This window comes from Chanos chanos, chromosome 14 (genome assembly GCF_902362185.1).
Source record: "Chanos chanos chromosome 14, fChaCha1.1, whole genome shotgun sequence".
Lineage (NCBI taxonomy): Eukaryota > Metazoa > Chordata > Actinopteri > Gonorynchiformes > Chanidae > Chanos > Chanos chanos.
The window spans coordinates 12299360-12326276 of NC_044508.1; the positions used below are offsets into that span (position 1 = coordinate 12299360).

At 40.8% G+C, this 26917-nt stretch overlaps 1 protein-coding gene across 1 annotated transcript; it reads left to right on the forward strand.

The window, feature by feature from the left end:
• Positions 1-4420: 4420 nt before the first annotated feature.
• On the forward strand, positions 4421-26125 carry pkn2b (protein kinase N2b). Its single transcript, XM_030791472.1, has 22 exons — positions 4421-4793; positions 10947-11247; positions 15290-15450; positions 17611-17740; positions 17924-18078; positions 18819-19032; positions 19559-19744; positions 20409-20518; positions 21635-21778; positions 21872-21947; positions 22164-22341; positions 22649-22775; positions 23099-23238; positions 23341-23413; positions 23571-23662; positions 23858-24034; positions 24273-24335; positions 24435-24511; positions 24727-24869; positions 25104-25211; positions 25330-25410; positions 25520-26125. The coding sequence occupies exons 1-22, from the start codon at positions 4773-4775 to the stop codon at positions 25721-25723; spliced, it is 2961 nt and encodes a 986-aa protein (XP_030647332.1). The 5' UTR covers positions 4421-4772; the 3' UTR covers positions 25724-26125.
• The last annotated feature ends 792 nt before the right edge of the window (positions 26126-26917 follow it).

Consider the following 26917-nt stretch of genomic DNA (forward strand, 5'->3'; position numbering starts at 1 on the left):
CATTGGTCCCAGTACAAGTCAGATAAAGATCATGGCCCAAAACCAAAAAATAATAAAATCCTAAATCAAGGTGTAAAAGCCACTGCATGATGATACAGATCCCAGTTTAAACCTTGAACCTAACCTTGACCTAAACCTGAACCAATCCAAAAAAAAAAGATCAAATAACTAATTTAACTAATTTACAGCATGACTGACAACAAGCCTAAGCCGAGATCAAGATTTGAACCAAAACCCCAACCAAGAACAAAACTCAAATCCAGTCCAGTGTTGAAATTCAGATCAGTTGCTAAGATGGAAGGTCGCATAGAAAGAAGGATGCAGCTTCAGGAAACATTTGGACCAGGAATGCATGGATGAAATGAAAGCTTTTTAAAAAGATGAGGACAAGTCAAGCTTCTTGTTCTGGTTCAACTCTAGGTGGAGTTTTTAACCGAAAAGAAAAAAAAAGAAAAAAAAAAAAAAAAAAAAAAAAAAACGGAACCTTTACACAGCATGCATGTACTGCACAACCGCTCTTAAAGCACAAGATGAGACACATTAATGGGTGATTTATCATTAGAAGATGAAGCCTAGCCCTTGACTAAAGTGAATTATAAGAGGAAATTCTCCTCTCAAGATATTGGTTTAAGCTGAATCTTTGATAAGGAAAACAGGCCCTTTCTGAGGCACAGCTCTTTAATCACGATTCTACATTACAAGTTAGTGAATTTCACTTGTCTTTAAAATTATTAATTATCCGAGACATTTTGAAAACAACTTAAATGAACAGCTTGGAACTATGAGTCCTTAAATAATGTGTTCAAATGGCTGATGGACAGAGAAATATGTATGATAGCAATCTCCAAATGAATACAGCTACATACTTTGTGGTGTAACATATGGCTGTCAAGTTCACAAGAATCAAAACAGGATGTTTTGTGACAGTTAATGAATGTATTTAGCCACCTTAACTGAAACAGGAGCTTGGTTGGAAAGAAAAACCTGGTGAAATGGGGGACAGGTGAGGCAGTCCTTGTAAGCCTTATTGATGAATATTTGAAATCGGAAAGGATCGGTTTGACTGCCGAGGTGTAATTGTTTTAGTGTACATTTACAGCTGACCATGATTATGGAGATTTGTGCTCACCTCCAGGTTGTTTAAACCTGATATTATAAGAAACCTCATAATTAAGAAAATAAATACATAAATAAATAAATACATGAATAATAGCATATCGGGAAATGAAGAAGGGTGCCTGGCGGAGGTTTTTCAGTAAACAGGAATGGCAAATATTGGCTATGGTACATCCCCAAAATGACTTTCAACCTTTGCTATCCTGTGAACTCCCTAAACCTACAACAGCCAACGATTATATGTGGTGGAACTGACAGCAGTTGGAGGCTCAAAGCTGATAATCAGTCTAAATGTTTTGTTAGAGTTTTATACAGTTTGAGGGTGGGGGAAAGCAAGGACACATTATTCTACTGATGTCCTCAGTATCAATTTACAAAATGTTTTTTTTAATAGGGATTTGTGCAAATTATTACATTTCTAAATGATCTACGTTGCTTTGATTGCTGGTTTAGACAGATTGGACAGAATATCCCCTAGTCTATTATGTAAATTTGAGAACATTTCAGTTTGTTGTATTTTGTCTCCTCCTTCTGGTGAAATATAATATTGCAGGTCTTTAGAAATGCATTCTGAAGATGGGAAGTGGACAGAATATGACCCTGAGGAGTCAATTAAGCAGAGGTTCTCAGTCTGGTACAGGGAGTTGGACTGGAAAACTCCGGGACTGGCATTAAAAACAGCTGCTCCAGGGCGAAATATGAACGGAAATCGGGGACTGTTCAGTCACTTCTAATGACTCAGTACTTCGTCAGAAGGTGGCGCCCTAATGCAGAACAACTGAGCGTCCCTCCCTGTGTTCTTATCTGAGGGCACGGGGTGACAGTTAACCTGAATGTCATATCCTTGAAGTCAGAAGCTCAAGTAAAGAGCAGGTTCTATCTCTCTCGCTCTCTCTCTCTCTCTCTCTCTCTCTCACACACGCGCACACACACACACACACACACACACACACACACACAAAGTGACAAAGATCCACATCAGCACTGAGAGCATGGCAGGTGATATATCTTTATAACAAGCAACTATAGGGTGTCACTTGTACATGGCATGTTGGGTCATGTGTGTTGTTGGGTCAGTAATACAAGACTGACTGCAAACCTGCATTCACTAAGATAAATCTGGCAACATAAGTCATTAATTCTCTTATGGAACGACCAGTTCTCTATAAACATACCCAATCTAAGGGCAGAGGTTTTTCTGACACAGAAACTCACATTGGTTGTCATCATAACTGCACAAAATACCACATCGCTTGCATATGACATAATTCAGTTCAGTTCAACTCAATTCACCTCAACTCAATTCAGTTCAATTCAGTATATGTTTATTTGTATGGCACTTTTTAGAATTTAAATTGTCTGAAAGCAGCTTTTACAGAGATTGGTGCCTAAAGAAAATACTTCCTCTCTTTGAAAATTCACAGAGATAAAATTTGCTGGAATTAGCTGAGGGGAAAAAAGACTATGCAACCCTTTGTGATGTACTAGAGGTGTACTGTTTGTCATTGTAATGGTTGCACAGTTGTTGTTTGCACTTTATTCCTGAAACCAGGTAATATCTGAACACAAATTTAGGAGAATTCTTGTGTGAGTTTCTTTAACCTAACTGAAAACCACTGAAGATTATCATGTTTGATAGAACAACACATGGTTTGATAAAAGGAACCCAATTGTTATCCACAGGAAGTTGCTAGCACTCTATTCTTTAAAGACCTTCAAAATGGTGGTAACTGTGGTTTTGTAAAATGGAGATTTCTGCCAAAACCAAAACCAACATTTGACTGCAAGCAAGATAAACGTTGTTGAACCACTGTGCATAAACATTAAAAGCAAGAGAGATCATGTAAACTCTAGCTGAGATGATATTAACATCCGAACAGCTTCTCTCAAAAGATCAAAGTCACCTGTTTAATACTACTACTACTACTACTACTACTACTACTACTACTACTAATAATAATGATAATAATAATAATACAAGAAGAAGAGGAACATCAATACTGAGGTATTTTGTCCCTTAGCCATAATCTGTGAATGAATGAACAAATTAATCTATTGAAGCATGACAGTTTAGTACATATACAGAATTCTTTAGATAATTTAATACACAACATCTGTTGTATTTTAAAAGGGGGGGTGGGGGTGGTAATGAAAGCACAATAAAATCAAACAATTTGATTTCACAAAAGTCCTCTTAAAAGTGTAAATGTTTTTTAAATCCCTTGAGCATTATTTGGTGTGGATTAGTATTACTGGAGTGTATTTTTTTTTACAGGTTTGATGAGTTCCTGTCCGTAAATGCACTCATCTCACTTGAGATATTTATCCCAGCACACGCTATAACCCATAAACTATAACTGCCCAGTCAACAGTCTATAACTCTGTAGTTATACAGAATATCAGATTATGATTCTATTCGGTAATGTCAAACAGAGGCCACGTGCGTGGTGACGTAAAAGCATGAAACGCAAGCTTCTTTTCAAACACACTTATCAGATCATGCGGGGCTGCCTCCTTCCTTGTTAACCTGTGTTCCATGCAAATATGGCAGAGGCTAGGTTTGTGTCTCTTGTGATGTGTTCTGAATAAAGATGGTTCTCTTTCAGGTGATTTGTTAACCTGAAAACCTATGTTTTTGTTAAGCTATCTCTAATACGTACAAGGATGAAACATTTATTAAGCCAAAATTTGTGTTCTCTCTTAAAAGCTTGAGACATTTGTTAATTGTTTTGTTGTTGTTGTTGTTATTGTTGTTGTTGTTTAGTTTTGTTTTTTATAATCTGGCAACTAAGGTTGACTACACAACCTTGCAAATTACCCCCGAATTTATGGCCTTTGTGAAGGTCTGATTTAGTCTGTGAGGAAAAAGGGTGAGTATAGTCTAAGTATACCAAGACACAACAATGTTAATAGCATCACATACAGGAATGCCATAAAGCAAGCAGAAATTTTAAGTAGAATTTCAGGTTATCTAAATTATTATTATTATTATTATTATTATTATTAATATTATTAATATTATTATCATCGTTATTGTATGGTAAGAGTGTTGTAATGTAAAGTGGCGTGTCTCATTATTAATATCAACGTCGTGTCCAATTATTAACGTCATTTTGGAGGGGACAAAGTACATCTACACAATACGAATTGTTTAGACCAACCGACACTATTTTTGGCACCGTCCATGGACTACTCCTCCTGGGAAAATGTGTCTGGCCGCATGCTTGCATAGACTTTTATGATCACATGACTGGAGGAGTATGAATTGAGTGTAGTTGGGAGAGGGAGCTGTTGAGAGCGGGGAACTGCGTTTTCGGGCGGGGGTTAAAAGACAGGCAACAGTATTATTTAAGCCTCCTTTGTAATTTACAAAATCTGTCCAAAGCCATCTTTTTGTTACTTGTGTTTTGCTTAATTTCTTCGGCATTGATATATATACTTAACTTTTAAATAGGGAAAAGGGAACAGAGAAAGGCACTGCTATGGAAATCCTCAGGTTTTCCGGTTGAAATATGGGGACCACGGAGAAGTAATGTTTTTGTTTCTGGCACTGAAAGAGCGAAATCAAGGTAAAAGCGGAGGGAGATCGAGGGGTTCCACTTTGTGACTCTCCTTCTGTCTTCTCTCCCGAGTTTGATTCAAAGTTAAGATCCAAGATGGCGGCCGACTCCGTGCAGGTAAGAAAACTAAATTCTGTTTAAACACTGGCAATGATATATTTTCTCAGCGTTATTTACGTTATTCCGCGGGGGCCGAATTTTTTTTTATCAGCTATTTTTCAAACAGCTGTTCATAATTTCAAATGACAAAGAAAAGAGTTTCCCATATGTCATTAAAGGGTTAACTGGGATAGAGATGCCAGGGCCTAGGAAATAATTAAACAGAACTCAACTGTTGCTCCCGTTGTTGTACGGAGCAGATTTTTTTCCGTGTTTTGCGTTTCTTTCGGTTTTGATCGGCTAAATGATAGAATCCCCCTTTTTGTCTTTTAAGACATATGTAAAATCATAGGGAGTTACAACAATAACACCGAAACTGTCACTATCTAAATTTATTGCGTTCTTTCTCTATCATGGTCAGTTCTGAATACTACAGACAACTTGTACTTAAATTGACGAATGTGTTATGGAGCGCAGTATGTTATGGAGCGCATTCCACGCTTACATACAGTTGACTAATCCCATTGGGCTACATGACGTTATACCACCTTTTAGTGATGTTGCGACAGACAGGCTACATGAAGTGCATTTCGTTACTTTAAACAAAAGTTACAGTTTTCTCCTACAGCATTGTGGTCCTCCACTGCAAACTGTCCTGACAATCAAGACTTTTCTTCGCATGGAGACAAATTGGTGGTATCTCCTAGCTTACAACAATTACATTGTTTGATCACTGACGAATACGACGATTTGCATTTAGCCTGTCAGTTCCCCGCAATTGTTTGTGTTAACATTGACTTTGTTTGTGCTAATATTATTCTTGTCGGAGATATTATGCAGAAAGCGGAAAAAAACATGTGAGCTACTGTAGGGTCATGATCAAGTAATGTTTAGTTAACACTTAAGAGATGATGAAAGCAGTTTATGCATAAGCTGTTTAGGTACTTATCTTCTCTAGTGAAAGAAAACTCCATTTGAAATCTATTAATAGCATCATACCCTGCTGGCGCCTATATCAGTATGGCAACCTGTATGCAAAGCTTCATATTGCTGGACCATATATGAGCACGACAAAAGGCAGCCTTGGAAATGCCTTGGTGTAATACCTGGTTGTTTTTATTACAGCTCCAGTGAAGTGGGTATTTGTAAGTTGTATCAAAGGATAGTGGATAAATGTCAAGTTTTGCCTATTTTTATGGTAGAAACTATGCCAGACTCCTTTCTGTGCAAAATGGCTTCAAGAAAAGTCCATTTTTCTTGTGGTTTAGTAGCCTTGCTAATGAAATAAGAACACACTGTGAGTCTACCTTTATATCTTCTGATCTCCAAAAACTGCTGCAGGTTGCACTGAAAAATGCAAAGGCCTATATTCAATTTATTGCCTATATTTTTATCAAGCTTGGACTCATTTAGCTGTGTGCTTGTGTTCATTCCAGTTGTTTTGTTGAGGATCTGGCATTGCCCTTACTAGATAATAGGGTGTTGTGCTGTATTTTATGTGAATTTTGGCCTTGACATTGGCAGCCAATGTGGTGCTGACAAGACTAGCTTACATGAAAAGCCCAGCTAAAGTGCTAGTTGCTGCAGTACAGCTTTGAGTTTTCCGCTATTCAACACAGGGAACAAACGGTTTACTCCGTCTAAATATGGAACAAAACTGGTCATTAACAAATTACAAGCACTTTTCGCTGTGATGGATTCAAACGCTTGTGTCATTTTGTTGGTTTGGGTGGGAGTAATTGCAGTGTTTGGCTATGGTCTCCGCCCTCCCCCCTCTTAATTGTAGTGCAGCGCAACTGAAACTTGTAGAGTTAACTTGATACCTCTTGACCAAAATGTTCAGTGGAACGTAGGTTCCCTCCGAGATGGGAGAACTGAGACAGGTACCCATTTGAGAGCAGTCCTTATCAGCTGTAAGGTCACCTGAGTCATTTAAGGAGATGATTCATTAACTTCGAGTGACTCTTGCCTTAGGGTAGGAAGCTTTGGGTAGAGAAAAAAAGGGGAGGGTTCCTTTGAAGGACAAGGAAATGGATTGTTTCTTGTATGTGTTTCTCAAGAAGATGAAATTATGTTTGTGTGTTTGCATTCCTGATAAGGTGATTTTTTTTTTCCATAGTGACTTGCAGTTGAGCGTGTAGGTTTCAGGTAAGCTGTAGCCCAAGTGTGGACCTAGCTGAGGAACACATAGAAACGTGAACAGAAGACCAACTAAGGGATATAAAAAGGGTTATCTGTTATCTCGGAGTGACTTAAGCAATACTTTAGGTCAATTGTGTTTTATTGTGGTCGAGTCTAATGTTAGTAGAGTATTAGACTCGGTTAAGTGTAGGTAAGAGATGGCATGACTCAGGTCTTAGTCCCATCCAGAAAGCCTTCAGGCTTATCAGTTTAATCGTTCAGATACTGTAAAAACAAAGCATTCAGCATTATTTGAGGTGGTTTTATAATTACTCTTTAGTGTTACACACACAACATGGAATATATCACTGACTTAGAATCTGAATCCCTTGTCAGTTTTACACGAATCGGGCATCAGGTGTTTCAGGTTATCTCAAAACACTGTGACATTTGTGAGAAATGACTTTGCTGATTTCATATTTTCCGTGTTCTATAGGTGAACCTAGCCAGTGGACCCTAGTGTCTCTTCAAGTGTCTCTAACATGGCTTCCAGTAAGCAACTTGTTTGCTTTTTTTTTTTTTTTTTTCCCCCCAACTTTTTTTTTTGCTTGTGATGTGTGTTGTTTTTACTTCCAGTGTACTGTGTCTGTCTGTTTTCTTTATGAGGTGGTCACTAATCTTAAATGTTTTAAAGTTTAAGTTTGAAAATCTTTCAGTCTAAAACATAAAATACCAGTCCATACCAATTACAGTCTTGTTTCTCCTCTCAGTATGCATGCAAATTCTGACTCGTCATTAGGCTCAGTGTTCGACCGGGTGAAAGTGCAGCTCAGGTGGAATGTCAGAGATGCCTTGTTTTCTGTAGTCAGGGATCAAGGAAGTCATGATGAAACTAATGGATTAAGCAGTTGGCTTAGACCAAAAGGGCTCTGAACACAGCTTAAGATGTCAAACTCATTCATATGTCTATACGAGTAAGTGAGGTAACCGATAGTAAGCTTCCCTCTTAGTTTGTGATTGGATCACTCACTGTTCAAGTGTTAGCCAATGAGCTTGAAGTGCTCCATTCATTCAGCTGGTTTGAAGTATAAGACAGCTAACAAGTAGCTTTCCCTCAACCACAATATCAGCTGTTCTCAGGTACTCCTACTAAACATTGTGTGCCCTTTCTGGATTGGAAACTGACCAACCAACCGACCAAAACTGAGTGTCTTTTAGGGACCAGTCCTGTTGTTTATTACTCTCCATGTAACTACCAGTGATTTTTGGTGTGAGTATTATCTTGTTATGTAATGTCACCGCTGTTTGCCCCGGGACTCTAGATTTGTCCTGCTCGCAGGTCTTGTTGCTGGGTGGGGCAATAGGGATTCTGGGAGGGAGGCCCATGAACGGAGTTTCTTTCCCCTGAGTGTGAGTCATTCTCTTAACATGCTTCAGTACACAGGCGGAGGAACAGTTTCTGCTGGTTGTTGCCATATTTTTCTTTCTTTCCTTCTTTCGTTCTTTCATTCTTACTTTCGTTCTTTCTTTCTTTCTTTTTTTTTTTTAACTTAAAGAAGCATGGGTCTTCTCATTCATGAATTAGCCTTTCTCTCTGTCTCACCCTCTCTCCTCTCTGGATGGATGTTTTGGGTATTATAAATGTCTGGCTGACAGTAGAACAAAATTGTTCCAAAGTTCCCTTCAGTTTACTTGTGAGTCATCCCCCATGAAAACACGCCTCTTTTCTCAACGTGCGTGTTAATTGATTTAGAGCCCTCCCTACGGGAAGGTTTAGAATAATGGTAGTGAGAGGAAAGGAGGAATTCCGAGGAAAGAGTTTCCCACAGTGTAGGTAAGCATCACGGTGGAGGTTGCTCAGTCCTAAAGTACTCACTCAAGCAGGCCCCACCATATCCCTTCCTTATGATGCATCTTTGTCAAAATAGCTTCTCTGACGCCAGGAAACACCAGGCCCTTTGTACATTGTGTCATCCTGTGCTTGCCACGTCCCGGGCTAAATTCGACATGCCACTCTTCCTCGACGGGAGTCAAAGTGTAAGAAGAAGGTACGTTGGTGTTGCCACACCACTTAGGACTTGGGCACTTTTTTTTATTTTAAGAGCCACGCCACATGCCACATCCTCCGTCACCCTTCTCCATCAGTGCTTAACTGCAGTATCTGGGATCTTATCCAGAGTTAGGCTTAGCAGGATTTGTCCTAGTCAAACTAGCTTATGGGCTATTCTGATTTCCACGTTGAGAACACCTACTGCGAACTGACCATTTCAAGACAAGGTCTGAGCTGTCATGGTGGTGATGTGTCTCCACACTGAGTTTCTTTCACAGGTTTTGTGAGACTCTTTGTTTGATTCCAGAGATATTGGAAGAGTGAGCTTCCTTGGAAAATGCTTGGCTCAGTCTGTGCAGCCGGAATTGTGGATGTATTAGTAAGAGATTTTATTTTATTTATTTATTTATTTATTTATTTTGGTGTATCGAAGCTGTAAAATTGTACTGTATTTTGATGATCAATATTTGTGTACAGACGATTGCTGTCTTTTGTTTCTGCTCTCTTATGTAGGGGGTTTTGCGGTTGTGCTGTGAATGACTTCAGTGTCCTTGTCTGTGATTTTTCTGGCTTTCATACTCTTGAAAATTTAAGGTCACCACAGTCTAAATGCACCTACTTTCGGAATGGTTTTATTTTAAATTGTATAGTTTCAGTTGGCCTTTATTTAGTTCATTGTGGCTCTCCTGTCCTTGATTTGTAGATGTTTGCCTCAGCAGTCAGGGTGTACTTGTGTTTGTGTGTGTGTGTGTATGTGTATGTGTATGGGAGTGAGTGAGTGCACCACACCCTTCTGATAGCAGAGGCTGTGAATGCTAAACTCAGTGTTTACTATGCAACTGTAAATCACATCCAGCAGTCTTGCTTTAGAACAGATCTCTTTGTAAGTTACATTAGCAGGGTAGCTTCAGTTCAGGGAAACCATATGTTTGTGTGAACTCTGTGGGCCAGTTGCAATATGATGGTGTAAAGGCAGTGTACCGAACTGAACTCTCGCTTGTACAAAGTTCACTGTTTGGAATTCTCCTCAGTTGGAGTTTTTGAATGTATGTGTTGGCGTAGTCGGATGAGCAAGCAAGAATGCTTTCTTTATATCATGGCTCCTAACTGTTTACGATAGGTTAAAGAAGGAATTCTCTAACATCCAGACCAGAACTCTAAGCTGTTGATTTAGAACTTAATTTTACTATCACAGATTCTCATTACATGCAACAGGTTTGTAAAGCTAACACTTCTGATTTTGCTTTTCAAGGGGTTCATGAATGTACTACAAACCCTGAAGCAGTTGTGTTAAAGCTTGACAAGAACAGATGCCTCAGATGTTTCGTTGTTTTTTAGAACAAACTGGGGAGAGAGAATTTGTGAAGTGCTTTATGCTATGCTATAAAATGGATGTATGCTCAAAAATTGCTAGCTAACTACCGAAGCGGGGCCTCATCAGGTCAGACTTGCCAGTGTTGGCTAAGTGTGTGTGTGTGGCCCTCAGCTGTGGTGTGGTGTGGTGTGGCAACATTTCTTGGCATTGTTTGGCTGTTGGGCTTTTGTTTGTGTTTAGGTACGTGGTAGTGGCACTGAGAGGCCCTGTGCTTTCCCGATGCTAAGATTATCTTACACTAATCTGAGTAGTTATGCAACAGCCTTGTCGGCTGGACTGCCCACACGACCGTACTGACACCTGTAAAAGGTAGCTCAAGAACTTCAATGCCTCGTTTTATATGATGCGTGCATGTATGTCCTCTTGAAAATGTCTCAATTCAGATGTCTGGCTGCATTTTGAAAGATGATGACCCTCAAACCTAGATGCATTGTATAACCATTTGAGGGTGTACAAGTAGGCTGAACTTAGCATTTCTGAGGTGCAGATCTTGGCCTGGTTGCTGTGTACCTTAGGCTCTGGTCCTTGACTGAAAAGTATAATGCTCACAGCGGAGAAAGAAAATGAACATGAACTTTTTTTTTTTTTGCTTTTATTCAAGTAACTCATCCCCTCTCTCCTCCAGGGTGATGCCAGAGGTCAGATGGTTTCCGAGAGGCTCGGCTTAGGCCACAATCTGGACTTGTCAGACACCATGGTGCAGCAGAAGCTGGACGAGATCAAAGACCAGATCAAACGAGAGATCCGTAAGGAGCTGAAGATCAAGGAAGGCGCGGAGAATCTGAGGAAAGTCACCACAGACAAGAAGAGCTTGGCTTATGTGGACAACATGCTGAAGAAGTCCAATAAGAAGGTTGAGGAGCTGCATCAGGAGCTGCAGGAGCTCAATGCACACATAGTGGTGAAGGACCCTGAGGAGCTCCTAAGTAAGGCTGCATTCCAATATACTTGCTGAAAGATGATTTCAATCAGATGAGATCATAGGACGCTGTAGGGCAACTCATTGCTTAGAAGTCTAGAGACTGCAAGCTGCCATTATTGGTCATTTCCAGCTTGTGAGCTCCACACAGTCCCACAATTGGGGAAGAATTAAGTGATTGCAAGCTTTGAAGATTTGAATATTTTTTTTATTGTAATTGTTATCTGTTTGTAGTAAGCCTATTTTTATAGTGTTGTTGCTCTAAGTTTAACCAGCATGTAGCCTCTTTGAAGCTGCAGTTATTGTGTAATATTTGTGCTCATCAGTACAGGGCAAATCTTTCTTTACAAACTCTTAAAATTCCTCCAAAGTTCAAACTGGTAATTAACTGAAAGCTGGATGTTTATCCTCAACAGAAGCTGTTCATTTTTCACGAAACTGTCAAGAAGCAGTGTTCACGTGTCTGCCATGTGTGTTCACTTTTCTCTGCATCACATATTTTGTTTGAATGGTTTGTTACTGCAGGCGTAAGATAAAAAAAAAAAAAGAAAGACAAAGCTATTAATATTCCAACCTCATGACAGACTTTTTTTGCTGCCTTTTTACTGTCTTATTAATCATCGTTATTATGATGAACAACATACCTAGTGTCTTCACAGGCAAAAGAATAACAAACAGTTGCATGAATATAGAGAGAAGAGAAGTGGATCATTTTCTCTCTCTCTCTCTCTCTTGCTCTTTCCTTGCCGTTATCAGGCCGTGTTTGGGTCTGTGCCTGTGCGGTCATTAGGAGGCTGAGGAGCTATGGTTTTGTTTCAGGCCTATGCATGTGATCAGAGCTGAAACTGATTACATTCATATTCCATATCTGCCAATTGAAGGGCCAGAGTCCCCTGCTGCTGCTGCTGCTTAGGCTAACAAGACTCAGCAGGATTTACATTTACAACCAAGCGTTATCTCTGTGTGTGTGTGTGTGTGTGTGTGTGTGTGTGTGTTTTAGGGACAATTTTCTCTGTCTTGTTGGTAGAATACGCACAAAATACCACCAATTAGACTTAGCCGGTCGTTCTCGGCAATCCCCAAGACTAGAGGCACATCAGTGAAATGTCATCGCTTTTTTGAACTCTGCATTTCATGCATGGATAACCAAAAAATGAGCATTGACTACTACAGCTTAACGACTAGACCCTCTATGCTCCAGTACAAAGGTGTGAGGATAGCTGTGTTTCTGTGTATGATCTGTAAACAGTGTTCGCTCTCATTTGATCGGTAGAGCACATGTAGTACTCAAGCAGCTGTTTATAAGCCCTGTTCTCAGGATGAGGGAGAGGTCATGCAGTTGGAAGGACAGATTAGGAAGGGGGGGGGGGGTGGGTGAATTAGGACAGGAAGTATCTGTCAGTCTCAGGCCCTGATAGTGAAAAGCTAGGTCAAGTGTCGTCTGTGGTTGAAACCAGCTCCTTGAAACTGACCGGTAACAACAAAAGCCATACCGTGAACCAATATCAACTAGCGTTTTCCAGCATGTCCACAGTGTCATTCTAACCTGATAATGTTGACATATTTAATTAGGTTAGTCCAACTACACATTTGCCATTCTAATGATAGCAAATGATTGTGCCATTGGCCACCGACTTCTAGAAAACAGCATAATTCTGGCTGACTTTTCCACTGTAATTGAGAGAGATTTGTTGTCTTGATGCTCTCATTTATTTCAGGCGAAAGCCCCTGCAGCTAAAATTGACCACAACATTTGTTTAGTCCTTAGTTGTAAGAAAGCAGTGTTTCAAGGCCCAGGATCAAAAGTGACTCAATTTGCCTACTGTTACAAAAGTTTTAGTCACAGGAAACGCACTGTTTGGGTGAGAGCAAGGAGCCCCATTCCAGAAGAACAGGAAAATTCAGCTTTGAGATTGAGCAAGAGGAGATTGATTTGTGAGGGAAGACCTTGAGAGAAATATCAGTCGTTGCGTTATTAAAGAAAAAAAAAAAAAAGAGGGCAAGGCATCACTGACACACTCTTTGCATAATTTTCTCGTAAACCTTATTATTCACGTTCTTTTTGGTATTGCTCTTTTTGAAGTCATGCATATCCTAGCTTTAGTCCTGCGTATAATGACTTCTTAATTAATCATGCATTCGTAATTAATCAGGACGTCTTAATTAGACTGTTTGCCGTTTATTTCAGTTTACGGTTTATCTCAGTGCACAGGTCATTCTCTGTTGCTATCACTCATGTAACCACACCTACAAACAGACCATCAAACATCTTTGTGTACATTATCAATGTAAAGGTGGTTAATGTTTAAACGTTCTTCACATACTGAATGTCAACCTACTGTGTTGAAAAACCATGTTTTGTGAATATAGGTTTAAATATGTTCTGGTCTGTTTCTTTTACCGCTTGGATTTGGAGATTTCAGGAAGGAAGTTTAAATTGTTTAAATTGCACAGAGCACCCTGGAAGATAGCGAAGGGTAGCTGCCTGCCTAACTACACAGTCTGTACATTTTGTTAATGCAAAATATTCCACTACATACAGAGAGGGTACCACGAGCCAAGAATGCCCAGAATAGACTTTCTGTTAAAGTAAAAGAGCATGTATTCTCTATGGGAAATTCCACAAAATAACTATCTAACTAAAATGGTACCTTTACTCCGGGTAAGGTGACACTCCAGCTCTGACACTCCATTTAATGTGTGTTACTGACATTTTGGCATTGTTTGCTGTGCACATAAATGCATTCCTCTTACATGCTGTGTGTTTGTGTAAGTGAGACAGAGAGTGAGAGAATGAGTGTGTGTGTGTGTGCGTAGTTCTCGATGCAGGTGTATGATTAGTGTTTTTGTGTTCTTGTCTCAGCATGAGGGAATGATCTCATCCCTCTGAACCTCACCTCTGTGAAACAGGCAGGGGGAAAAGGCTAGATTATGTTTGTGCAAGGGCTGCAGGAATTGGGCAAATAGTTTTGGATTAATGCTGAATTTGGCTCTTTGCTAGATCTAATGGCTACTCTGTTAAAGTGCTGGACAAAAAACTGTAGATTGACATATTTCCTGTTTGTGGCTATTAATTTATCCTTTGATTTGGAATACTTTATATAAAATACTTATTATTATGCTGAGGGTTAGCAACTTGGAAAACTGTGGAAACTGGGAAACTTTTTTAATTTAGCGCATTTTTTCAGCTGAGGTCTGTTTTGTCACTGTGGTGTTTACCCAGGTTTCAGCAAGTCTTTTTTCATCTCCAGTGGGAAATTCTCACAGACAATCTTTGAGAAACCTTGGCTTTCTCTCTCTCTCTCCTGAGAGAGTTTGTGTGTGTCACTTGTCAGTACATGTTCTTGCCATGTACCACCTCATTAAATTGTCAGTTTTGTTTATTGCACAACCGTTTTGAATAACAGTCGTAGTTTCACTCTGTACAAGTTGTATTTCAAGTGAAGTTTAGTTTGATTAGGGTCAAAGGAATGCTTTTCATAATGATGCATTGTGTTGGGATATATTGTTATCTATCAAATTTATTTCAATTTTTCTTAGTATTTATGCACAAAAAACCTTGCAGTAAAATATCATGCTCTCCAAGCATGTTATTGCCACAATGAGTAGGTCTTTTAATTAAAAGCGTTATTGCTGGAATTTGTTGGAACTTTAACTATTGACAATTGACTGGTACTACCAGCAATAGAAGAATAGCTTTGTTGGAAACTGATCTTAACTTAATGATATGATTTGATTAAGTGTAATTTGCTAATAATATTTGGTAAATCTAGCCCTCAACCTACTGATGGTCTTTTTTCTTTTTTTACCCCTTCTCACTCTCTCTCCTTTTTTTTTTTTTTTGCATAAATTCTCCAATGTTACTGTTACGGCCCCATCTGTTTACAGCAGCCTAGGTAGTTTCCATCTGGTATACACAGATGGATACTTCCCTAAACTAATGATCAGTTAATATGGGTAGAAATGTCCTTTTTGGGGGGGGGGGGCGGGGGCGGGGTCGTTACGGCTTCGATGGTGAAGTAATATTTGTCTGTGGTTATTTTTTCCAGTGTCCCCATGCCCCCTTACTCCAGATACCCCCAGTAGTGAAGCACGCGTGTGTGCCAACAGCAGCCGCCTCGCAGCTCTGAAGAAACAAATTGATATCGAGCTTAAAGTCAAACAGGGAGCTGAGAACATGATACACATGTATTCCAACGGGTCCTCCAAGGTAAGCTGTGTGGGTATGGGAATGAGGGTGGGTGTGTGTTTTAAAGGGCAGCCACTAGTGGCATGAATATGAAGTTTCTCAATATTTCTTTTAATTTAAACACATTTGAATTATTATTTAAAAACATTTAGTAAGTATGTTCATAGTAACAGAATAGCCCAGATAGCACAGATACCATGATGCAGCGTAAACAGCTTAATCTATCACGTTCCATGTCACTATCCCTCACTTAAGAGCTATACCTGCCATGCCTGTAGATTCAGTGATAATATACCATACATGACCTTAATGTCCAGGGTTATTGAAAAATATCTAAACCCAGTTTCACCAGAATTATCTATCAACAGTGATATTTGTCACCCCTCACTACAAAACCACTTCCTAAGCTGTGGTCTGTACCAAGTATTCTAAATGTGCAGAAACAGTTGTTGGAAGGTCTGCATTTCCATCTGCAGCCTAGACACACTGACAAAGAGATTATTGTAGAGGACTGCAGTACTAAACCCCAAAAGAAGGTTTCAAACTCAGAAGCCGCCCAAGGAGCAGATAAGCACTTTGATCTGTAGGCAAGATTGTGTATGCTCCATCCTAAAAAATGAAAACAGATGGTACAGCAAATGTTCAATACGCTTAGCGTCGATGTTTGTCGTATAGGGGGAAAAATAGATGCTAAAACAGACAGCCATTTTCCTGGTAGACAACCTGACCTGAAAGCCATTAACATTAAGACCTAATAGAAGTAATTATACTTTTAAGTACTGAGTGCGATTTGCTGGATGTAGCTTGTTATGGGTGGCTGCTGTTAGACAGTTAAACCAAAGGAAATGGAGAACAGAGTAAGTTGTATCTCTAAGAGTTAAAGCCTGTCTTCCTCCCTCCTCCGTAAGGACAGGGCTGTTAAAGAACTTATGAGCTTTTTATTCAGTGGTCTAAAATTGCTCTCACAACTCAAATGGGTAACAACCAAGGAGCTGACGGATGATTGGGTGGTGAGGACAAGCAGAGGGAAGAAGAGACGGTGGTGCGAGAGGACGTAGGTGGAGACAGAGCAGTGGAATTTGAGTCAGAAAATAGAGAGGAAGAGCATGAGGAAGAGAGAACTGTCCCTTGGTAGAACACACACTGTAGTCTTAGTGTCTCTGATCATCTGTAGGTGAGGATCCACCCTCTGTTTCTCAACTTTTTCAAAGTACAAGTTCAAGGACTGATTCAGATCTTATCATAAGGAACAGACCTATGAAATGAATGGTCCCGAATCTGTGTGTTTGCTGTTGTCAGACTCAGTTTAATAGCTTTATTGCCCGTGTAGTGTACATTTAAAGGATACATATCTTTGATCAGGCTTGCTTAACCAGTGACTAATGGATATACATCACGCACAGAAACACACATTATATATAAAAAATACATATCACATTTTTTTTTTTGCCTCAGCTTGTATTCCTCAAATGGGCACACAACAAAATCAGGCCGTTCCCACACTAGAGCTATGAGTTATGACTCATTGCCCCCCCCCCCCTCCTTTTTTTTTGTATTTGCAAAACAGTTCAAAGTATCTCTTTGCCCTGTACCATGTGTTGTGGTTGTCATGTCTGATCTGGGTATGAAACACAGTCTAGGCTTATGGGTTCTCCCAGCCCCCATACACTTGTGCGTGTGTGTTTGTTTGTTTGTGTGTGTGTGTGCGTGTGTGTGTGCGTGTGTGTGTGCGTGTGTGTGTGCGTGTGTGTGTGTGTGTGAGAGAGAATGTAGTGCACTTCCTGCAGGAAAGTCCTGAGCCCTTACGTCAGCCCACTTATAGCGAGCTACAGGAAGTTAAATCTCACACCATGCAGCATTACCTAGGATGTTTTTCTGATTTGGTATTTGAAACACCCGACTTATTTGGGCCTGTGAGAATTTTATATTGAATGGGGATTCTTGCATGGTTTGTGCAGTCCTAAACTATGTTTTCTGATTCATTTAGTGAGGTGAATTCTGTTTCAGGGTCTTGGTTTGTTGTATCCTCAGCCTTTTGGCAGTGTCTTAGCTGGGGGATTAGATTATGGTGTTTTGGTCCAAGACATCTGTTAAACTACACTGTTTCCTGTGAAACGTACTTTACAAATAAAAGTGAATTGAACATTCATATCTTGGCTTTTCCTCTATGAACCATTCCAGGACAGGAAGCTGCTTGCCACAGCACAGCAGATGCTTCAGGACAGCAAAACGAAGATTGAATTCATCAGGATGCAGATTCTCAAAGGCAGCCAGACCAGCGAGATGAGCACCGAGAACAATGATGGCATGGGTCAGTCTGTTCAGTCACAATAGATCGCTAATGTCTGTAGAAAACATTGTTACTAGGCTTTGCTTTACATGGTTGTTTCTTCTCTGCTAAAGCATACAGTGCTGATGAATAAGTGTCTCAGTGTCTACAACTGTTTCAGCAGTCTTTGAAATTTGACATACACTTTAACTCCCTGTCTTCCAGTCTCTTCGACCAAACCTATTATCAGTCCACTAGACTTGCGTTTGGAGGAACTGCGACACCACTTCAGAATAGAGTCTGCAGTTGCTGAAGGTGCCAAGAATGTCATGAAGCTGCTGGGGTCAGGAAAGGTCACAGAGAAGAAAGCCCATTCAGAGGTCAGTATTAAAGTTGCCAAGCTCTGTACAGGCAGAATAACGTGAGGCTGTGTAGAAAGCTCCTCTTTAAGCAATAGTGTGATGTATCAGACAGACTCTCTCTATGAGTTGTGTTTCTTTAGAAAGCCACGTCAGAGTTAGAGGGTTGTCAAACAGCTTCAGAGAAAAGGTTTATACACCAGTAATGCAGAAAGCCGTTTGGTCACAGGATGGTGTAAAATGTTACAGACCCTTTCGCAGGAGTGTAAGACAGCAGTGCAGATTACCAAGAGCATGTCAAAGCTTATTGCAGACTGATATTTCACAAACACATCACCATAGTAACGTTTATTTGTCATGCAGTCACATTAATCTATTACCAGTTATTTACACTGAAGACGTCTCGTGTGGTTTTTGGTTGGCTGTTTTGCCAGCAGTGTAACTCTAAAGCTTCTGTGAAAGTTCCTGGCTGAAAACCAAGTCACTGGTTCCCAGAATGGATTGGGTTCTTCGCCATGGTGCATTAATTAGTGCGTGGCAATATATTTATTAAATGTTTTTGGATTATTTTTCGATTGTACTTATAAAGCAATTTATATATTTCTCATCTAGTAAGTCAGACTGAGCTGAAACATTCAAGAGTGAACAGGATCTCTCTTAACAGAGGTCACAGAAATACTAATAGTACAATTGGAATTATGTGCGATTTCTCAGTATCGACAGCAGCACTAACAGTATGTACCTCTGTTTGTCCCCTTTAGGCCCAGGCCCGCTACAATGAGTCCAGTCAGAAACTGGACCTGCTGAAGTATTCTCTGGAGCAGAGACTGAGCGAGCTCCCCAAAAATCACCCGAAGAGCAGCCTGATCATGGAGGAGCTGACCATGGTTGCGTCTCCTCCCCTCAGCCCTAGACAGAGCATCATCTCCACACACAACCAGTACAGCACTGTCGCCAAACCTGCCGCTCTCACTGGTAACTCCTCTATGTTTTGCCCACTGTCGGGCAACTTCTTTCGGGTGCATAGGGACAGATTAATAAATGGTGAGTGTAGACGGATAGACAGAGAGCAGAAGGATGTCGGGATGTACACAGAAAAAGAGCTAGAGAGAGACCAAGACAGGAGAGAACAGCAAAAGAAAAACAGAGTGTTCCGAGACCATTCCAACATTAGTTTTCTGACTCCTCTATTGCTCTTTTCTCTTACTTATAACTACTGCATGCTATGTTCAATGTCTGAGGACTTTTCAGGGATGAATGTGGATAAGAGCATAAGGGGATAGGTAGATGGATGGATTAGGAGTATAACAAGGATTGTAGATGGTTGGGTGTGTGTTGATGGAGAGAAGTGAAGGATGAAGGACTGGATGTGGGCGGACAACGTAGAAAGGAATATCGTTTACAGTCAGGCATTCATTTTGCACTGTGGTATTATGGTTCCTTTGCTTACCTCTCCCAGAGTTTGCTGTGTTGGTTCTGATTCCGTCTGTTTGTGGCACAGGTACTTTAGACGTTAGGCTGATGGGCTGTCAAGACCTTTTGGAGAACGTTCCGGGTCGGACAAAAGCTGGGTCGGTGGCTTTACCTGGCTGGAGCCCCAGTGAGAACCGCTCGTCCTTCATGAGTCGCGGAACCAAGAATAAGAGCGGCAGCAGCCGCAACCTCTCCAAATCAGAGGAACTGTCCAGTTGAGTAACACGTGATGCCTTTGTTATATGCCCGGGAAAAAAAAAAAAGCTATTGAATTGTGCTGCATATATTGGAAGTATTATCATATTTATAGATGGTTGTACTTCTTGACTTTTTGGTGACTACTCTGTAAAACTGTATGTTTTTAAAGTATTTGTCAAAATGAATGTGGGTGATACTTCCTGTCACTGACTCAGATGTACTGTATATTCTCCATTTCATCCACTGGAGACAGACAGGAAAATGGACAGGAAAACCACTCTAAGATCCATTTGGCTCCGAATAACAGGAAAAAATAGCTTGGATTGTTACAGTTTGAGTCTTTGATGATCTAATTGACACTGATCCTAGATGGACCATTTTCCCTGTAGCTTTATAATATGTGTCCCTGTCTGTCTCAGAAGCAGCCATACCAAGTGCTTCACACCCACATGCAAAATACTGCACTTAAGCTGCTGTTTGAACAGCACTTTTGTGTGTGTGTGTGTGTGTGTGTGTGTGTGTGCCTACACGCGCGTGTGTGTGTGTCTGTGTGTGTGTGTGATCCTGCGTGCGTTCTTACGTACGCGCGCACGCGCGTGTGTGTGCATACACTTATTCATTGCATATTTGTGTATGGGCATAGACTAAGTTGAACTCTGTGTGTATGCGTGTACCTTTAGATGAGATCAGTGCTGTACTGAAGCTGGATAACACCGTGGTGGGCCAGACAAGCTGGAGACCAGTTGGCAACCAAGCCTGGGACCAGAAGTTCACACTGGAGCTCGACCGGGTACTTCTAATGTAGACACATACATATTTAACATAATCCCCTCAATACAATAACAACCACCACACACACACACACACACACACACACACACACACACTCCATCCACAATTAACTTTTCAAAATGTTAATCCCAGATTGGCTCAGTTCTTATGAAACCCTCCAACAGGCTCCCCAGTAACCATAACAACAGTGATCAAATTTAATCTGTCTGCTTACCATGATAACATTGTTGTCCTCTTGTGATATTAATGACTTCTTCACAGTGGTATTGACCAAACAGGTTTAATGAATTTCAGGAAAGGGGCTTTTTTTTTCTTTCATGCCTGACCTCTTCCTGCTTCACATGAGTGTAAGAGTTGAAGGTGGACTGAAGGGCAGATGCCTTGTTTGTTTGTTTTTTTTTTTTGTTGGGGTTTTTTTTTTTTTCCTCTCTGAGTTTTTTTTGCCCTTATTGCTGCATTGACATAGTGACAAAGAGTCAGATATATACTGAATGACCCTTTGGGGGAAAACAATGGGACCAAAGTTTAATTCACTGAAGTGATTTCTGTAAAAATGATACAATGCATAGGGCTTTGTTACCATTGTCCGAGAGCCTAAATACTGTGTAAACTGATCGTTCATGAAAGTATTGGGTGGGGGATCAAACTGGTTTACAGATTAACACTCTAGGTGGACAGTGTAAGAGCTTGTCACTAATCTGCAGTTGTGCAAGTCGCTCTGAACGTTGCAGACAGGTGTCTCGTTTTTTTGAGCACTTGTGAAAGTCGGGCTTTTGGCCTGATCGGATTTGGACTTTTTCCAGGGAAACCCTTGTTCCAACTTTTGATATTTTTGTTATGTAAGCAAATTTGGCGTGATGAATGACATTTTATTTTACAAACCCAGGCCAGAAGGACTTCAGTACTGAACAACGTGTCTTTGGGCACTGGTCCTTGTTAACTTTAGAAGTGTTGAAATTTTTCCACATTCTTAGGTAAATATTTAAGGTTGATGTCAACATAAAGGCAAGTTAAGATATCGTCAACGAGAGTATGATGGCATCAACTAATATCAACCTTAATTTCTATAAATGATGTCACTTTTCTACATTGGGCTATGTTTTGTTGCCCACAGTCACGGGAGCTGGAGATAGCTGTTTATTGGCGGGACTGGCGATCTTTGTGTGCTGTGAAGTTCCTTCGTCTGGAAGACTTTCTAGATAATCAGCGTCATGGCATGTGCCTCTATCTAGAGCCACAGGGAACTCTTTTCGCTGAGGTACTGCCCACTTAAACGCCACAGTGGTTACTATGGAGACCAAATGTCTCAGAACTGAGAGTAAAACTTTGTTGTTTTGTGCCTTTTGCGCAGGTTACTTTTTTCAACCCAGTTATTGAAAGAAGACCCAAACTACAAAGGCAAAAGAAAATTTTCTCAAAGCAACAAGGTGTGTTTCAAGCAAAGTCGCCACTGGATTATCATGTTATGTGTTTGCCTGTTACTGTGTTACATCATTTTGCATGATCTTGGGCCATCTCTAAAGCACAGATTCTTTCATATGATCATGGACTGTCGTCATGGTTTTTGTAACTAGGATATAACATAACATGAACCTGCGACCCACACACACCCCCACTCCCCTAAACCGTCACTCTCTTCTCAGGTAAAACGTTCCTGCGTGCTCCTCAGATGAACATTAACATCGCTACATGGGGTCGACTGGTGAGAAGAGCCATTCCCTCAGTAAATAACTCCTTCAGCCCACAGGTGGCTGAACTCAACTCTGAACTAAACCCTGAAACTGGACCCCTCAGTCACCCTGAGACACCCTCATCACCCAGGTACACACACGCGTGTACAAATGTGTACAAACACACTCACGTACTCTCAGTTTCACTCAAGACCTCTTAACCAGATGTCCTAATCATCTTCAAAGTCTCGTACTGAAGCATATCCATACTTAATTATTCCGTGGTCATGTGCAGGGGTTTTTGTGTGTTGGAATTCTCTGTGAGTGTTCTGTGCTGTGGCTACGTGTCTGACAAAGATCTGCAGGAGCAGGCATGCCCCCCCAGGCTTGTGCTAAAAGTGAAATTGGCATGTTGTCAACCCTGTTGTACACTGATCCCCCCCCCTCCCTCTCCCCAGTGATCCCACTGTGACTAAACTAGACTTTGACAAAGGAGCCACCCCTCCCCCAAAACGTCATTCCGTAGCCGTGGAAATTGTGGAACCTCCCCCAGAGAACAAGGCAGAAGATGGAAAGGAGTTACAGGTCTGTAAGACCAACATCATTTTTGTGTGTTCAGCGGAAGAGAATACAACATTAGACAACATAATCCAGTGTGCCCTTTTCTTCGCTAATAAAAATGACATTTAAATTTTCATGTGGTACATATAGTTATTTATAAAAGCACAAATTTAATAAAGACCACCCGGTTCTACTCAGAAGAATGTGTTAGCAGTTCACATAGCAGATAGTAGGTACACAAACGATGTGGCATAAGTTTGACAGAGGTCACATTTTGTTAATAATAATAATAATAATAATAATTTGGAAATGGAATTATTCACTGCTTCTGTGCCCCCCGCCCCTAGGATGTCTTAGCTACTTTTGATTTCCTGAACGACAGTAGGAACAGCATCGTGGTCAAACCGGACCTCGATAACCAGGTAGAGCACCAGGAGCAGCAGCCCAGTTTAGAACTGACGACTTTAGAACAAAAAACTGAAACAAGGTACGTTTCTTCAACCTCTGACACCAACACGTTGTTTTGTTTTGAGTTTTAGCCTCAGACACTTGAAACTTTTTATGACTAAAATTGTTTGTATGGCTTCAGGGAAGAAGAATTCCAGTTTAATCTCACTGACTTTAAATGTGTGGCGGTTCTTGGACGTGGACACTTTGGGAAGGTTAGTGTCCCTCACCTCTTCTGCTCTCTCCCTGTCTCACACACACACACACGCATACACACGCACACGCACATGCATACACGCACGAAATCTCTCATTTGGTAGGAGTGCCTGAGCTCAGATTCCTCTGCTTTGATCTGTGACCTGAATTGAACAGGTGTTGCTCGCTGAATACAAGGTCACAGGAGAGATGTTTGCCATCAAAGCTTTGAAGAAAGGAGACATTGTAGCTCGAGATGAAGTTGACAGGTAACTGACCATGTGACCAAGTCTGAAAACACACTGCGCCACCTAACTTGCCACATAAGCATCAAAAGAAAAAGGAAATGTTTAACTGTTTTCAAAGGGTTTGGGTTTCTGTTGAATGCAGTCCTTTAGATCACATTAATATGGATCTCACTAATACCGATGTTGACCTTTACCTCGTACTTTGCGTGTCCTCAGCCTAATGTGTGAGAAGAGGATCTTTGAGACGGTCAATAGCGTCCGCCATCCCTTCCTGGTCAACCTGTTCGCATGTTTCCAGACCAAGGAGCATGTTTGTTTTGTCATGGAGTATGCGGCAGGTGGAGATCTCATGATGCACATCCACGCCGATGTCTTTTCAGAACCTCGTGCCGTGTGAGTGACACATTTCACTCTTGTTACCATAGAAATCATAATGCCTACCATTATGTTGCTTATTATTGCAGGTCACTGAACTCTATGTGATGTTCTACAAATTTCTGGTGTGCATTTTTTTTGTGGGCACTTGTATGTTTTAAATTTACATTTGCATTTGTTATAAGTTTGATGTTCTTATTGATCAAACTTGCAAGCTATTCTAATTTCTCTCTTCCTCCTGCACTGCCCACAACAGCTTCTATGCAGCTTGTGTGGTTTTGGGACTGCAGTTTCTTCATGACCATAAGATAGTCTACAGGTAAAGGATTACAGTCTATGACTCTGATAGTGTATCAGTACAGCTCTGTGAGTGTGCTGTTCCTTTTTGAAGTGCTGATGTGTGAATCTGTGCTCACAGGGATTTGAAGCTAGATAACCTGCTGCTGGACACTGAGGGATATGTGAAGATCGCTGACTTTGGCCTCTGCAAAGAAGGTAGGAGAGTGTGTGGGAATGGAATTAAGCTAGTTTGATATTACTTGTTTTTGTTATTATTTTAAAGTCTATCCAGCATTGTTCTCTGTGATTGTTTCTTTTTTGTGGCATGAGTCATTCAAACTGTCGGTTACTGAGTTTCCACTGTTTGTACCTCCCTCCCTCTCTCTCTCTCTTCCCTCCCTCTCTCTTTCCTCCTCTTTCTTTTCTTTCAGGAATGGGCTTTAGAGACCGCACCAGCACTTTCTGCGGCACTCCCGAGTTCTTGGCGCCCGAGGTTCTGACTGAGACGTCGTATACACGTGCAGTGGACTGGTGGGGTCTGGGTGTGCTTATCTTCGAGATGCTGGTGGGAGAGGTGAGCTGTTTGCACAAAAAGTTCAAAGGTCACCAGACACTACTCTTTTTGAATACACAGTAAAAAAACAACATGACTTTTTACTTTTTGAACGAATATTTAGATACCTTTGTTATTTTTTGGGGGGTTTTTTTGTTGGGTTTTTTTTTGGTTGTTTTCATTAGATTTTTTTAAATTAGTGTTTGGGTTCTGAGGGCTTGTTAAATGAATCTGTCCCTATCTTTCTGGCTGCAGTCACCCTTTCCCGGTGACGATGAAGAGGAGGTGTTTGACAGCATTGTTAACGATGAAGTTCGTTACCCACGATTCCTTTCGACTGAAGCCATCTCCATTATGAGAAGGGTGTGTGTTTTTGCTTTCTATATATAGAGCACTTAATCCTAAAACAATGTATCACCATATGAAATACTTTTCTAATGGTCAATGTTTATTATTTCATGTTTTGTGTTTATTTTTACAGTTGTTGCGGAGAAACCCGGAAAGACGTCTTGGGGCAGGGGAAAAGGATGCAGAGGAAGTGAAGAAACATCCATTTTTCCGAGTAAGTTCCTTTCATTCATTCTGATTTTACCCTATTTATGAACAAATACTCCATACATATACAGATGTATACGCATACACCTCACAATCATTCTTCCTTTTATCCCCAGACCGTGGATTGGAATGCTCTGCTAGCTAAGAAGGTGAAACCACCGTTTGTCCCTACTATAAAAGGTCGCGAGGACGTTAGCAACTTTGATGAGGAGTTCACCTCAGAGGCTCCGATCTTGACTCCGCCCCGCGAGCCCAGGGTGCTGACTGGCACTGAGCAGGACATGTTCAGTGACTTTGACTACATCGCTGACTGGTGTTAGCCCCGCCCTCTCCCACACCCCTCTCTCTCTCTCTCCTCCCACACATACACAACACTGTGAAGCAAACTGCATAGCCGCTGCAATCCACTACCACAAGCAACTTTCTCCTTCAAGGATTCACAGCAGTGAACGTTTTTCCTGTGAGCAGAAACTAAAGCTAGCTCGAACCTTTATGAACACGCTAAAGCAGACATGCTCCCTTAAGTCACTACAGCAGCCGTGCCCTCTTAAGCACACCGCACAGTGAACCTCATCACCTTAAGGATACACTACAGCAGAGGAGCTCTCTTAAGGGTAACCTACAGCAGACACTACCTTAAGGGCACACTACATAAAACTGGTTCCTTAAATGACTCAATCCTTCTTTATTGCCTCTTCTGTGCCATTAAAGGGAGTGGCTTACTTTTTTCCTCTCTTTTTTTTTTTTTTTTTTTTCTTTTTGAGAAAGTGAAAAATGAAGTTTTTATTTTGTAAAGTGAAACGCGTACCTGTAAAGAAAAAAAAAAAACAAAACTAATTGATCACGAGAAAACATCAGTAGCCAAACGTGATAGCGTTCTCTGGGTTTTTGGTCACCGCGCTCGGGTAATTTAAGAGGGCCCCATCATGACCGTCTCATTCCCGACAGAATCAGCAAGGTGTTTACGATTTTTACCCACACCCCTCCGGACAGGGCGTCTTGAAACTTGTGTACAAGACATAGAAATGAAGAGAATGGGCTAACCAAGTGAGAGAATACACTTCAGACTGCTAGAAACATGGCTATCATGATACGCCCACAGATAACACTAATAATGACCCCTTTAGAAGACTCACTTTTGATCCCCATATTTATTTCTTCCTTGTGATGCCTTAAATTCTTTATAGATAAAGGGCTTCCAAACAAAAGACATCAGGTACTGAAAATCCACCAAAGTGAGCTGCCAAAATGTTCATGCCAGCTCTTTGGATTTAAGGAGACCACGGCCAAGAAATTACCATTTACAGATGAATCATTTTAAAACCTCGTAAAGGCAGGTTTTCATTGAAAAGAAGGAAGTTGCAATTGAATTCTCTTCAGTCTTTGATTTTCAGAGCCCTGATTTCTCACCCATATCAATCATCTTACTCTTAGCTTTGGAAAAAAAAATGTAAGTTATAGTTTTATACTGTATTTTTAGAACATTAGCATATTGAATCTGCTGTATGGTTTGA